Below are 15690 nucleotides of genomic sequence, written 5' to 3' on the forward strand. Positions count from 1 at the left end.
GACTGTAGATTAATAATTTCCTGGGGCTGGGGCTAGAATTTGGCAGTGACTGGGCACAAGGGGCCTTTTTAATTTTTAAAAAATGTTATACAATCATCATTGCCAGACTTAATATGAGATGTTAAATGTTCAGTACAGTTTTTCTTCCTGGGTTTATTTTTCTTCCATATGTCTGTCAGGTTTAAAAACCTAATGCCAGAAGAAGAGGGGCCCAATTCCTATCACAGCTCCTCAGAGGGAGGTCTTAGGAATGGGTCTGAAATTGGAACAGGCAGGTGCTGACCTTGTATAGGTCCAGTGAGTCAAAGCAGGATTTTTGATGGGCGCACAGTGTCTGGAGTTGTACTGAAGCAGGTACTCCCTTTTAAGCTGGAGTCTTATGGCCAGTAGCTTGGCTTGTGCCTTCTGGGTTTCCAGAAATGTGCTGTATTCATCTGGGTCGAGGGTAGGGAGTGAGGTGGCCAGGCACGATGGCTTGTATTCAGGGAATGACATCTTGGGAACTTGGTGCACAATTTGGGCACAAGGGGTCCTATTTTAGTGACTGAAGTGTTTTGAAGTTGGATTGTGGGGATGGTTGCATAACTTGATAAATTTGCTAAATATCTTTGAACAGTATGCTTAAAACAAGGAATTTTACAATATGTAAATCATAGTTCAAGAAAGCCGTTTTTAATTTTTTAAAAAAGAGATTTGAGGATCAAATATTTCATTTTTGCTTTTTTTTCCCCCTTTGCCTCCAGTTTGGAGAAGAGAGTGAAGGAGATTGTACATAAAGCTTTTTGGGATTGCTTGAGTGTGCAGCTAAGTGAAGACCCCCCAACTTACGACCATGCCATTAAACTTGTTGGAGAGATCAAAGAGGTAACGCGAAGAACAAACTGTGGTGCACTTCTGGTATTAGCGGTACTCAGCCTCTCTGTGTTACTGGGCCAGAAGACGAAAGAAATCGAAGGATCAAGTTAAATTACTTTCCCAAATGTGGATTGAGAGTACTTTTGGCTTAATGCCCTTTTTAAAATTTCTGTCAAGCTATGATAACCTAAGGCATTCCTTTGTAGACAACGAAAAGTTAGTATTTAAGAAAATAGAATTACTTAAAGAAATTATTTTATTTTATGAAATATAAATGATTTATAAAATTTTTGATAGGTATGGACACATTCTTTTTTGGTGGCCAGAAAGTGATTCAGCCTGTGGAAGAGAGAAGGCACTAAGTGGAAGACAGGGCTGTGTGTGCCATGCCTTTAGCAATAGTATCAAAAAAAAGATGTATCCATGGAAATTGGCATCTGTGGGTGGTACACAGGCTCATGTGAATTGACGTGCTTTACTTTTCTCACTTGTAGTCAAGTTGTATCCAGTTGATTGCTACCTAGGGCTTAAATGAAAATTTAGATAGTCTAAATGATTTGTAGACATGTTTGTTGAATAAGAGGTTGAACTATGCAACACTATAGTACTAATTTGTAAGTCCTCATTTGGGTAGATATAAATTCTCTCTATATAATCAAAAATATCCAACTAAGAAACTGATTAAACTTGGCTGTGCTCTTTTGCAGACTCTCTTATCTTTCTTGCTGCCTGGTCACACTAGACTGAGAAACCAGATTACAGAAGTCCTGGATCTGGATCTGATAAAGCAGGAGGCAGAGAATGGGGCCCTAGACATTTCCAAGCTGGCGGAATTTGTTATTGGTATGATGGGGACACTGTGTGCACCTGCTCGAGATGAGGAAGTTAGGAAACTAAAGGACATTAAGGAAATAGTGCCCCTTTTCAGGTATGAGAATTGTATGAATCACATTAAGTGCACTTAATACGCAGTATAGTTTCAAGCTTAGACTTAAGTATAGATACGCATTTAAAAAAATTAAAAAGCAAACTTTATCAAATATAGAAAAGGTAGAAAGAAGGAAAAAAATTCACCCACAATTTTATCACCAAAAGGCATAATCATTGTTAGATATGTTGATATATGTATTTTTAGTTACTTACCATTAATATTTTTTTAATTTTGAACCTACAGAAGAGTCACCATAACAGTATAATTCATACTCATATATCCTTAATGTAAATTCACCAGTTTTTAATATTTTGTCAGTTTGCTTTTCTTATATATATATATGTGAGTATGTATGCATGTATGTATATTTTTTTCTCCTGAACCTTATGAGGGTTAACAGCAGACATTCTGACATTTCGTTCTTAAATATTTCAGCAAGTATCTCCTAAAAATGTAGATGTTCTCCTACATGATCAATATACAAACAAGACATTCAATAAATTTAACATTAATATAATCCTATTAACCAACATATTGTCCATGTTAACTTTGATCGATCTTTTGCATGTTTATACATATATATATATGTATATATATATATAACTATGATTAAATTTATATACTTTTTATGCTAATATGGGCAAAGAATTGGCATGCTGTCTGAGAATTTTAAAAAACCATTTTTATTATCTTTTTTCTAGTACTGTTTATCCCCCTTACACCCTTTTCCACCTCGACTCACCCCCTTAGCCCCACACCACAATCACCGCACCATCGTCCCCGCCCGTGAGTCCTTTTTCTTTTTTGCTCAATCCCTCCACCCCTCACCCCGCTCCCAGAGCTGTCAGCCTGCTCTCCACGAGTCTGTCTCATTTTGCTTGTTAGTTCGGTTTGTTCATTAGATTCCACATGTAAGTGAAATCATAGGGTATTTGTCTTTCTCTGACTGGTTTATTTCACTTAGTGTAATGTTCTCCACATCCATTCATGCTGTCCCAAAGGTAAAATTTTCTTCTTTTTTTAAGAGCCAAGTAGAATCCCATTGTGTAAATGTACCATAGTTGTTTTATCCACTCATCTAGTGATGGACACTTGAGCTACTTCCAAATACAGGCGATTGTAAATAACACCGCAATGGACATAGGGGTGCTGATATTCTTACAAATTAATGTGTCCAGTCTCTTCAGATAAATTCCCAGAAGTGAAATTGCTAGGTCAAAAGGCAGTTCCCTTTTTAATTTTTTGAGATAACTCCATACTACTTTCCACAGTGGCTGCACCAGTCTGCATTCCCAACGGTGCAAAAAGGATTCCCCTTTCTGCACATCATCACCAGCACTTGTTTGTTGATTTATTGATGATAGCCTTTCTGACAGGTGTGAGGTGATATCTCATTGTGGTTTTATTTATTTTTTTATTATTAATTTTATTTAGTTATTTTTCAAGTACAGTTTTTTGTCTGTTTCTCCCATCCCAGCCTCCCCCGCCCCTTGCTCCCCACCTCCCTCCCATTTCCACCCCCCTTAGTTCTCGTCCCTGTGTCCTTCCTATTTGTTCCTCCTATTTTTTTAAAAGATTTTATTTATTTATTTTAGAAGAGAGGGAAAGGAGGGAGGGAGGGAGAGAAACAGCAATGTGCAAGAGATAAAGTGATCGGTTGCCTCTCGCACACCTCCAAGTGGGGACCTGGCTGGCAACCAAGGCTTGTGCCCTAACTGGGAATTGAACCAGTGACCTTTAGGTTTGCAGGCTGGTGCTCAGTCCACTAAGCCACACCAGCCAGGGCTCATGTGGTTTTAATTTGCATGATTAGTGATGTTGAGCATCTTTTTATGTGTTTATTGGCCATTTGTATGTCGTCTTTGGAGAAGTGTCTATTTAGATCCTTTGCCCATTTTATAATTAGATTGGGGTGTTTTTTTTGGTGTTGTGTTTCTTTAATTTTTATAAATTTTGGATATTAACCCTTATCAGATATATCAGCAAATAATTCTCCCATTCAGTGGGTTGTCTTGCTTTTTTGTTGATGATTTCCTTTGCTGTGCAAAAACTTTTTAGTTTAATGTAGTCCCATTTGTTTTTCTTTTGTTTCCCTTGCCCTTAAGTAGATAGATCTGAAAAAATATTGCTATGAGCATTGTCAAGGTTTTACTGCTTCTGTTTTCTTCTAGGATTTTTATGGGTTTGAGTCTAAAATTTAAGTCTTTGATCCATTTAAAAAAATTTTTTTTATTTATCTTTAGAAGGGAAGGGAAGGAGAGGAGAGAAACATCAATGTATGGTTGCTTCTGGTGCATCCCCTGCTGGGAACTGGCCCCTGCTGGGAGCTGGCCTGCAACCCAGGCATGTGCCCTGACGGGGAATTGAACCGCAATCTTTTGGTTCGCAGTCCCATGCTCAATCCACTGAGCTACACCAGCCAGGGCATCTTTGATCCATTTTTAATGTATTCTGTTTGTGGCATCAGAAAGCAGTCTAGTTTCATTTTTCTGCACATATCTGTCCAATTTTCCCAACAGCATTTATTGAATAAACCATTTTTAGCCCATAGCATAGGCTTGCTTCCTCTGTCAAATATTAATTGGCTATAAAGGCGTGGGTTTGTTTCCAAGCTCTCTGTTCTGTTCCATTGATCTCTGTGTGTGTTTTTATGCCAGTACCATGCTGTTTTGATTGTTATGGGCTTGTAGTACAGTTTGATATTAGCACAATTCCTCCAATGTTGTTGTTCTTTCTCACAATCACTGTTACTATTCAGGTTTTTCTGCATCTGTTGATATGACCTGTGGTTTTTATCCTTCATTTTGTTTATGTAGTGTATCACATTTATTGACTTGAGAATATTGTAGCAACCTGGTGAAGCTATCAGGCCCAGGGCTTTTTTTTTGTTGGGAGTTTTTTGATTACTGCTTCAGTTTGTCTAGCTGTGATCTGTCTATTCAGATTCTCTGATTCTTCCTGATTTATTTTGAAAGATTGTATGTCTCTGGGAATGTATCCATTTTTTCCACGGTGTCCAATTTGTTTGCATATAGTTGTTCATGATACTGTCTTGGTATTTCTTTGGTGTCAGTTGTTATTTTTCCTCTTTCATTTCTGATTTTATTTATTTGGGTCCTCTCTTTTTTTTTCTTGATGAGCCTGATTAGAGGCTTCTCAATCTTGTTTATCTTTTCAAAGAACTAGCTCTTGGATTCTTTGATCTTTTGTATTTTTTTAGACTCCATTTCATTTATTTCTGCTCTGATCTTTATTATTTCCTTCCTTCTGCACACTTTATAGACTGTCATTCTTTTTCAAGTTCCTTTAAGGGTAGAGTTGGATTATTTGAGCTTTTTCTTATTTCTCTCTTTTTCTTAATCATAATTTTTTCATTTAATTATTGTTCAAGTACATTTTTCTGTCTTTTACTCCCATCCCAGCCCACCCCTCCCTTTTTCTTGTTTCTTGAGATAGGTCTGTAATGCTCCGAATTTCCCCCTTAGCATTACTCTCCCAGTGTCCCACAGATTTTGGATTGTTGCGTTCTCATTTTCACTTCCTTCAAGGTATCTTTTGATTTCTTCCTTGATCTCCTTATTGACCCATTAATTGTTTAATAACATGTTATCTAGCTTCCATGTCTTCGTGTGTTTGTGTATTTTTCAGTTTTCTTCTTGTGACTGATTTCTAGTTCATAGCACTATGATGAGAGAAGATGCTTGATATGATTTCAGTCTTCTTAAATTTATTGAGACTTGTTTTGTGTCCTAACATGTGGTCTGTGCTAGAAAACATTTCATGTGCACTTGAAAAGAATGTATATTCTGCAGCTTTGGCATAAAATGCTCTGGAGATATCAATTAAATCCATTTGATGTAGTATGTCATTTAAAGCCACTGTCTTCTTGTTGATTTTCTGTCTGGAAAATCTAGCCATTGATGTCAATGGGGTGTTAAAAATCCCCCAGTATGTATGACTGTATTTCTGTCAGTCTCTCCCTTTATGTCCATCAAGATTTTCTTCACATGTTTAGGTGCTCCTATGTTGGGTGCATAAATGTTTACTAGGGTCATATCCCATTGTTGGATTGTTCCTTTTATCATTATGTAGTGTCCTTCTTTGTCTCTTACGATAGCCTTGATTTTAAACCCTTAGTTTGTCAGATGTAAGTATTGCTCCCTAACTTTTTTTCCTTCCCATTTGCATGAAGTATCTTTTTACATCTCTTTACTTTTCATCTATGTGTATCTTTCATTCTGAGGTGGGTCTCTTGGAGACAAAATATATACAGGTCTTTTAAAATATGATTTTATCATATAAAAACCTGTGTAAGTTTGTATATTTGCCGTCAAATTCAAGATACTGCACAGTTTTGCCCTTGCCAGGTGGCTCAGTTGATCAGAGCACCATCCTGCACACCAAAAGGTTGTGGGTTCAATCCCTAGGCACATACCTAGGTTGTGGGTTTGATCCCCGGTCACCGTGCATACAAGAGGTAGCCAAACAATATTTCTCTCTCACATCGGTGTTTTTCTCTTTCTCCCTCCTCCCCTCCCCCCCTAAAACCAATGAATAATATATCTTTGGGTAAGGACTGGAAAAATGAGAAAGAAAAAGAAATACGGAGCAGTTTCAATACCACAAGGATCTCTTGCACTGCCCTTTTATAAACAACTTGTTTTAAAAACTCCTGTATGTATTTTCAATGGCTGCAAAATATTCATTTCATATAAAACCTTTTTTTGCAAGCCCTGCCTGGTATAGCTTAGTGGGTTGAGCGCAGGCCTGTGAACCAGAGGATCCCAGTTTGATTCCCAGTCAGGGCACATGCCTGGGTTGCAGGTCAGTTCCCAGCAAGGGACCCATGAGAGGCAACCATACACTGATATTTCTCTCCCTCTCTCCTTCCCTTCCCTTCTAAAGATAAATAAATAAAATCTTTAAAAAAAAACAAAACAAACTTTTTTGCAAAATGGACAATTAGTTATGTATAATTATTTACCATTTAACCATGCAGTGAACATCTTTCTGCAGAAAACTTGTATCTGTATCTTAAGTTATTTCCAAAAAATAGGTGCTTAAAATGGTATGACTAAGTCAAGTCTGCTCATTGGGTACATTCAGAGAATGTACAGCAGTGATGCCACCAGAACTAGAATGTAAAGCATGCCCTGCAACTAAAGAGACTGGGGTAAGAGGGGAGAAGAAAGGAGAGTTACTTTTCTTTCTTTCTTAGGAAAGTAAATTAACCTATGTGAAAGTAGCTTCCAGGTGGTGAGCTCTTTGTCCTTAACCTCCAGTCTCCAGTCTCGGGCTCCTTCCTTCCTCTGTGGCTGCCTTGAGGTCTGACCCAAAGCCAAGGAATGCGTTCTGGTCTAGACAGGCCATGGGGGGAACTGTGTTTGCTTGGGAGCAAGGGATAAAGGGGTGGAGACAGACAGCAGCTTAAAAATTTGCAGCCTTCTCAAACTATTATTTAAGCTTATATGTTTTGAAATTTGTTTTTCTTAATGTACTTTCTCATGATTTTTCTAGCTTTTTCTTGCCACCTTTTCTGATATGAAAAGACTGTCTCAGATCAACTTACCTCTTTTTGTAAAAACAGTGTTTACAAGTGTCTAGTTCTAAATCCTTTTATCTTTTTCTTTTTAGGGCAATTTTTTCCATGTTAGACCTAATGAAAGTGGACATGGCGAACTTTGCTGTCAGTAGCATTAGGCCACATCTCATGCAGCAGTCAGTGGAATATGAAAGGAAGAAGTTTCAAGAGCTTTTGGAGAAGCAGCCAAGTACGGTTAATGTTTAGTGTTGCTCTTTTCTTGTCTGTGTTGTTTCATTCAGTTGCAGTAGTTTGTTGCATAATAATGTTGTTTTCAAAAACAAAACTAAAATTTAGTATGAGAATGGTCTCATTTGAAGACAGAAGAGCACAAGGCATTATTACTTGAAAAGAAAGGTTAATTGACAAGCAAGAGAAATATGAGTAGGATATAAGAATAGAAATTTGAAGGAATGAAGAAGTCTTAAATAGGTTTTTAATGAAGACACCAGTTTGAGATAAATTGTATGCTTGGCCTTGGTTTTAAAAACATGACAAACTTCTTGTGACCACTGAATTCACTTCTAAAATTTCACTTTGCTTTTGTTTTATATTCATAAATCTTCCATTTTCAGACCCAGAAAAAATCTTATTTTTATAACCTCTCGGACAACTGCAGGAAAATGGATGACTAAAATCCAAAACTGTGTTGCATTTTTAGGGCGCTTCTGGGGCCTCTGCCACGACAGCTGTAAGTTGGGTAAACTGCAATATTCAGGTCCAGCTTATATGACTAGTCCCATCTGACCTCTAACTTTGCTGATCATCAGATGAAGGTGACAGTCTCGGCATAGGTTGTGTTGTCTGAACAGAAGAGTTCATTCAGCCCTGAACAGTTAATTGCTCATCCAGCCCCAGAGAGAGAAGTTCAAGGTGGTACAAGGGCCAGGAAGAGACCGAAGGAGCAGAGCGGAAGTATCAGCCCTGGGGGAAGAATGACTAATGCTTAGTATATACTAGGCTTGTGCCAAGGATTTATGTGCATTAACATATATAACCCTCACAGACTGAGCCTGTGAGGTAGGCCCTGTTTTTAACCTCATTGTACAGATGAGGACATGGATTTTGAGAGGTTTTTGACCAGAATTGATTGACCACACAGCTCACTTCCTCAAGCAGTGTTGTACTACCCCTCAGGGGACACTCGGGTTGAAGTTTGACAGGTTGAAGAGCTTTAGTGTGGGAACCACGTGCCAGCAGCCAGGGTAAATTGGAAGCTGAAGGACACACTGCTGGACACACTGCTGGAGTGGAAGCGTTACGACAGTCCCCGAGCTGATTGGAGTCTGGTACTTATTACTCACAGTGTAATGAGTACCAGGGTTTCCCAATGCTGGAGGGCTACAGAGAATGCTGTTGGCAGAAGGTTAAAGGAAGAGCGAAGGTCAGAACCAAGAGCTCTGTATGCTCACCATGTTGACAGAAGCAGAGGTGTGTCCTCTTGCAGCAACGAACAGTGAACTCCAGCCATGACCTTGACTGCCCCCTGGTTTCCAGGTGGACCAAACTGGCAGAGCTGCACCTTGTTCCAGGACCCGTCAGAGGAATTTTTTGCTTAGATAATGTGGACAGAAACCTCATTTTCTTTCTCGTGTCCCTCAGGGTCCCTGGTGCATTACTCAGTTTAGAAAAGTAAGGAGAGCATGATGGTGGGCGAAAGACAGCCAGTCACCCTGACAGTGCTCCACATGCAGTGTAATGCACATCAAAAGGGCGACCGAGCTCACCTCCCGCAAGGCTGGTAGTAAAGCAGATTGACGAGAGACTAAGGTCTGGATGAGGAAAAGCCAGGGTGGAAGGGAAGAGAGCGAAGGTCTTTTGAACATCTGTAGGTGGAAGTTCTGGCTGGGCACTTTATCCTCACGGTCTTGTTTAATCCTCACAGACTGGTGTGATCCACATTTCTTTGTGTTAGGAATCTGGTAGGAATCACAATTCAGACAGACTGTGATTTGCCTGAAATCACTCTGCCAGTAATTAGCGATACTGTGATTTGGACCAGGTTCTATCTGATTCCAAAGTCCATACTCCATACTGTACCACACCTCCAGGATGACCTTATCTCCCCCACAGTAATTCTGAGATGGATCCCTCCTGAGCATCTTAGGAGTGTTCACAGCCTTGTTTTTCACAGATTCCCTGGACTTCGTCACCCAGTGGTTGGAAGAAGCTGCAGAGGACCTTATGAATCAGAAGTATAAAAATGCCCTGCCAGCTGGGGGAGGGGCCGCTGGCTCTGGGGACAGTCTCCTGCCAAGTCCCATTTCCATCCAGAATTACGCGTATGTGAAGCTCCTGAGATGGGACCACCTCCGGAGACCGTTCCCTGAGGTGAGCGCCCCGGAGTGGTCTAACTGCTCGTTTCTTTGTGAGCTGGCGAACTTTTAAAAAATAGTAGTTTTATTATGATATAATTCATTACACCACCAAATGTCCCCTTTTAAATTGTACACCTCGGTGTGGTTTTTTAGTGTGTTCACAGAGTACTGTGCCCATGACCACTGTTTCATTGCAGAGCATTCTCACTGCCCCAGAAAGAAACTCTGTGCCGTGAGCAGTCACTACCCGCCCCTGCCCCCGACAGCCGCTGACCCACCCTCTGTGGCCATGCCATTCTGGACATTTTAAATGCACGGAGCCGTGCAGCCCTGGCCCTGCGTCGGCTTCTTCACGAAGTGTCCTCAGTTATGTTCGTCCGTGTCGTAGCATGTGTCAGTGTGGTCGGTGCGTCATCCCCTTTTCTTAAGTTGCATTTTCCTCATTGGGTAAAATAGGCATTAGAAAATGCATCAGTTTCGAGTGTACAGTTCGGTGGCATCCAGCACGTCCACACTGTTGGGCAGCCCTCGCCACTGTTCCTCTTCAGAACGTTTCCATCTTCACAGGTCAAAACCCTGTGCCCTTTACCCAGTGGCCCATCCTTCCCTCCCTCCCCCGCCAACCACCGGGCTACTTGGTGTCTCTGATTTTGGCTACTGTAGCTACCCCATGTGAGCGAAATTGTATTTGTCCTTTTGTGTCTGGCTTATTGTCTGGCATAATGTCATCAGGGTTCATCCATGTTGTGTCGTGTGTCAGCTTTTCTTTTTTTTTAATATTTTATTTATTCATTTTTAGAGAGAGGGGAAGGGAAGGAGAAAGAGTGGGAGAGAAACATCAAGGTGTGGTTGCCTCTTACGTGTCCCCTACTGGGGACCCTGCCCGCAACCCAGGCACGTGCCCTGACTGGGAATCAAACTGGCGACCCTTTGCTTCACAGGCCCGCGCTCAATCCACTGAGCTACACCAGCCAGGGCGGATTTTCTTTTTAAGGCTGTATGGCTATACCACTTTTTGTTTCTTCGCTTATCAGTTGGTGGACATTCGGACTGTTTCCACTTTTTGGCTATCGTGGATTGTGCAGCTCTGAACATTTGTGCACAAGTTTTTGTGTGGAACATACGTTTTCAGTTCCCTTGGGTATGCACCTAGGATTAGTTGCTGGGTCATGTGGTTGTGACTCTTAAAGTTTAACATTTTGAGGAACGTCCCAACTGGTTTCCAAAGTAGCTGCTCGTTTCACAGCCCCATTGCATTGCACGGGTTTCCAGCTTGTGCTGCTGAACGACTCTCCCGTTGCTCCTCATCGTGGTTAACCAGTAGCAGCGATGTCGCCTTGCAGCTTTATCTAAAGAGACTTCCTCCCCTCTGCGCAGAGCAGAGTTTTCTCTTCATGTGTTTTTCCCGGTAAGCACTTCCCGCCTCAGTGGCCCTTTGAGGGGACGACTGCCACGGGATTTCCCCCTTTGGTCTGCGAACAGCGAGTTTGGTGTGTAGATTCCCCTCCCTGTTTGAGGGCACTTAGGCTTCTGCTCTCTAGCCTCAGATACTGCTACTTCTCTAAATACCCTTATTTCTAAGTTCCTTATTATTTGTTTTCAAGACATTCATTGTAAGCCTGCGGTTTTGCCTCTTGCCTCTGAGTTCCACGTTTTGAGCCAGAGGAGGCTCTAAAGAGGGTGCTGAATTGGGGGCATGTGTAGGGAACAGTCGCCTCCTGAATAGTGGCATGTTTTCTGCTGGAGGGCAGTTCTCCACCTTAAAAAAAATAGCGATGAGGAGGACGGTATTTTCCCTGGGGACAGATGTCCACTCTCAGAATTGTTCCCTGGAGATCTTCCGCACCCTAAGTCACCGCTGCAGAGCACTGGAGGCATCAGAGCCGGGGCACTGCTGTCCAGCCAAACAAAGTCAAAATAAAAGAGGCTGATGAGACGTTGACCGAAGCGCCTGTGTTTAACAGGAAAGGCTCAGTCTTCAAAGATAGTTTTTACTTCTTGAGAACAATTCTGGGCTGAGACCCCAAATTGTTATAACTGGATTTGGTGCATCAGTTTCTTATAGCAAGATGGGTCCCTGAAATTTATTTGATTAACCTGTAAAAAATCAGATCACAAGTCCTGTCTCCTCAGCCTCTCTGTTGCTCTTCCCCCCACACAGGAGACTTGGCCCTGGTAGGACCCAGGGGAGGCTTTCACACAGGACATGGTCAGGGAAATTCACTCGCTGATGCTTTCCAGGAGGCTTTGGGTTATCACCTGTCATTCTCACCTTTTCTTTTTACTGTTCACTTCCCTCTTTCCTTATTCACTTACTCAGTTCTCGAGAGCCTCCTCCGTGCTAGGTACGGAGGGTGAGTAAGCGTCGGCTCTGCCTGGAGGACTTTCTCCCCTCCTTCGCTCGGTTCCTGGGCAGGGTGAGCAGCTGCCTGGTTTGCCCAGGGCTGGTGTGTATTTATGGGAAGAGGTGGTGTTCCCGTCCAAAGTCCGTGTGCCTGACGCTTGGAAAGGGCAAAACTCAAAATGTCAGAGTCTGTGGTAGGGGAAGGTTTATTGATCCATAACGTACCAACTAAGAAGCTGGGAGACCTAATCCTCGAATCTATCTTCAGAAAGTAAAGAGTTCAGGCTTCTTTTACTTCAAGGAAATGGAACATAGGAGGGGCTGATTTGGTCAACTCAAGCCACAAGCAGAATTGCTCTGATATGCAGCATGTCTGTGTGCTAGAGAAAGCAGGGGATGTGAGCCCGAATGTCCCGAACCAGGTGGAGTCAGAGAGGGAGCATTTCACTCTTACAATGGCGGTGGTGGTTCTTGGACTTAGGAATTTCGGTTTTAAACCCGGTTTAGTTCCGGACAGACTGGGGCGAGCAGGCCACCCTCACTCTTGTCTCATTACTCTTTCCGACGTAGTGATATAACTTCTATTTATGGAGTGTTGGCTCTGCCAGCCACTTCGTATGCATGTGGTTTTTGGGGTTTTTTTTTCATCTTTAAAACAGTCCTATGAATTAGGATTCCTCATTCTGCCTAGGGCTGAGTTGAAAAAAGTTGTGTGAGGTCATGCTGCCATTAAATGAGAGTCTGGATCACACCCAGTCTGTCTCATGTTCTTCACCAGTGTGCTCTACTGCAGCCTTTAAGGAAGAAGGGGCTCTGAGATGGAGGAGTAATCCACACGTGATTCCTTTATGGCTCCAAAATGGCTAGAAAATCTGAGGGAAACTTTGGCTGGGGTCCCACGCCCTCTGCTGGCCAGCCCGAGTCTACAGCTCAGAGATGATTTCTATTGTTTTCATTGCAGACACTCTTGATGGACCAGTCTCGCTTCCAGGAGCTCCAGCTCCAGCTGGAGCAGCTGACCATCCTGGGGGCCGTGCTGCTGGTCACGTTCAGCATGGCAGCCTCAGGAATTTCCAGCCAGGCCAACTTTGCTGAGAAACTCAAGATGATCGTGAAGATCCTGCTGACAGATCTGCGTCTGCCGTAAGCTAAAAGCTGTGGGGTGGACCTGTAGTGGGTGGGTGGGAGGCAGCAGGTTGGCAGAGAGCAGACTGGAAGTGGGGTGTCTGAATGTAGAGCAGAACCTAGGAACCGAGAGGAAACATCGCTCTCCAACTTCCTTTGCCCCCGCAGAACTTACTCAGAGTCGCACGGGCAAAGTTAGAATCGACTCTGGGGTTCGCAAGGCTCTAGGACAGTGGCTTTCAGAGGTTTTTGACCAAGCCCCTTACTAAAAAATGTATTTTCTGTTGTATGGCTGAAATAAAAATTTCACAAAGGGAAACTTAATCCGAACTGCGCTTAATACACCCTGATATTTCTGTTCTATTCCATTAAAAAATACTGTTTGTTACCCACTGAATAGCTTTCGCAACCAACTGTTTGGACAACACAGCCCTACCTATGGGAAGGACATATAAGAAACAAGCTGTATTCCCCAGAGTTGTATGTACCGTATTTTGCTGTGTATAATGCTCACTTTTTGCCCAAATTTTTGAGGGAAAAATAAGGATGTGCATTATACACGGGTATAATGATTACCTACCATGGGTATAATAATGCCATGTACAATGCACACAAAAATGTGGGTGCACATTATACACGGGAGTGCGTTATACACAGCAAAATACGGTACATGATTCACGTTTTCTGCCCTCTGCACATTCCTCATAGACGTTTTATGCTGGGTATCAGTGGATTATTTTAGCAGCCAGCACTAATCCACACTTTTGAGAGCAGCTGCTCTAATTGCTCTTGCAGTGAAATCAGATTAGGTGATTTGTGTGGTTTACAACACATAGAGTATTCTTGAATGGTTCTAAGTAAACAAGGTCCGACAAGGTCCAATTCAAAGGATTCTTCAAGAGGGATGTCCCCAAACATTCTCATCCTTACAAAATGGAGGGATTTTACTGCTGAGTTTGCACAAGCATGCCTGTGTTTGGTGCAGTGAGGAGCTTGCCCACATGCTGTAACTAGGGGTTCAGTGGTCTTGACTTAGGCCAGGCGGGTGTTTGCTGAGCTGAGGCCTGGCCTGAGGCCCTTGTACACGTGTAACGCTGAGCCGTCACCTAGGTCTCCCTCCAGTAGGTTGTGCTGTCCGAGTTACTGATGAGAGGGGCCCTGTTTGGCGCTTCCTTAGGAGTCCAGCCCTGCCCTGCCATGCTCACCCTGCAGTCAGGGTTGGTGCCAGCAGTGAGCCCCAGGGTCTGCACATCTGCTCCCACTAATCCTACTGCCCAAAGACTCTGGATGCCGAACCAAGGCAATTGATTGCCTTCTCACAGGATACCCAGCAGCAGGAGGGCTCCCAGCAGACTCTTGAGGGTAGCCTGGAGGCCCCAGGAACCCCAGATACTAGTTTTCTTAGCTTTTAGATTTCAGTTTTTTTTATTCTGTTAAAGTAGGTAATACACTCACGGGTTTTGAAAATCAAAAGGGTAAAAGGGTATTGAATGAAAAGTTTCCCGCTTCTATCCTGTAGCTACCACATTTCTGGTTCCTTGAGTGTTGTTCCAGAGATATTCAAGATATTCTTAAGTCAGTTCCAGACTTATTTCACCGCACAGATGCTAGTAGGAAGTTGGGTTTTGGGTTGTTGGTCCTAATATAATATGAGTTCTCCCCTTCCTACTGTCCTTTCTGGGGTTGGGGAGGGAGAGAGAGAGAAGAACGGGGAGAAGGTCTCGGGGAGAGAGACAGTCCCCAAATCAGGTGCCCACAGCCCGAGAGGTTAGGGGCAGGGCAGAGAGTCACAGATGTTCCCTGTGAACACATCAGTCCATGAATTGGTTATTGTGATCTTACCAGGGAAGGGCAGATGTGCACTGTGTTCATCTGTTCTTTCTTCCCTGGCTTTTCCTTTTCCTTCTCCGCTCAAGGTCCTTCCATCTGAAAGATGCCCTGACTACCATCGGGGAGAAGGTCTGCCTGGAGGTGAGCAGCCGCCTTTCCCTGTGTGGGTTCGCCCCCTTTACCAAGGACAAGGAGACCGTGCTCAAGGGCCAGATCCAGGCTGTGGCCAGTCCCGATGACCCCATCCGCAGGATCATGGGTACGTTTGGGGAAAGACAGAAAGCAGGGATCACCAACCACAACGTGATTAGAGGGACCCAAAGGTTTGGGCAAGTGACCAGGCAGCCATCATTGTTCTGAAGGCTCCAACTTTGAAATTGCAGGCCTTGGTTCAAAAGCCTGCTCCAGCGAACACTGAGTGTTTCGTGGTATGATCTGGAGTAGAAAGCTGGACCACTGGTGGGCCTGCTTCTAATACTATGACTTTTAAAAAACTATTCTTAATAAAAGAATATTTTAAACTTTTTCTCATATTATGGAAAAAAATTTATATGGATTAGTGTTTTTTTAATTATTTTATCCCAGCCCTACATTGGTCACAATTTCACTGTGCATCACCCCAGAGCAGCCTCTTGAAGATGTCGCCAGGTCCTCGGACCATCCAGATTCATATCCTCGACCCTGCTAAAGATGCAGGAAAGTGCCC

At 42.8% G+C, this 15690-nt stretch overlaps 1 protein-coding gene across 9 annotated transcripts in view; it reads left to right on the plus strand.

The window, feature by feature from the left end:
• Positions 1-15690, plus strand: part of TCP11L1 (t-complex 11 like 1) — a 39124-nt gene that overhangs the window by 11110 nt on the left and 12324 nt on the right. For all 9 annotated transcript variants that reach the window (XM_053672980.1, XM_037128249.2, XM_037128250.2 and 6 more), the window contains 6 exons: positions 744-864; positions 1563-1783; positions 7421-7557; positions 9502-9698; positions 12991-13172; positions 15071-15243. In XM_053672980.1, coding sequence (XP_053528955.1) covers positions 744-864; positions 1563-1783; positions 7421-7557; positions 9502-9698; positions 12991-13172; positions 15071-15243 — 1031 coding nt within the window. The remainder of the gene's footprint in view (positions 1-743; positions 865-1562; positions 1784-7420; positions 7558-9501; positions 9699-12990; positions 13173-15070; positions 15244-15690) is intronic.

The sequence above is a fragment of the Artibeus jamaicensis genome, unplaced genomic scaffold (genome assembly GCF_021234435.1).
Source record: "Artibeus jamaicensis isolate MK-2021 breed Jamaican fruit bat unplaced genomic scaffold, CSHL_Jam_final contig_797, whole genome shotgun sequence".
NCBI lineage: Eukaryota > Metazoa > Chordata > Mammalia > Chiroptera > Phyllostomidae > Artibeus > Artibeus jamaicensis.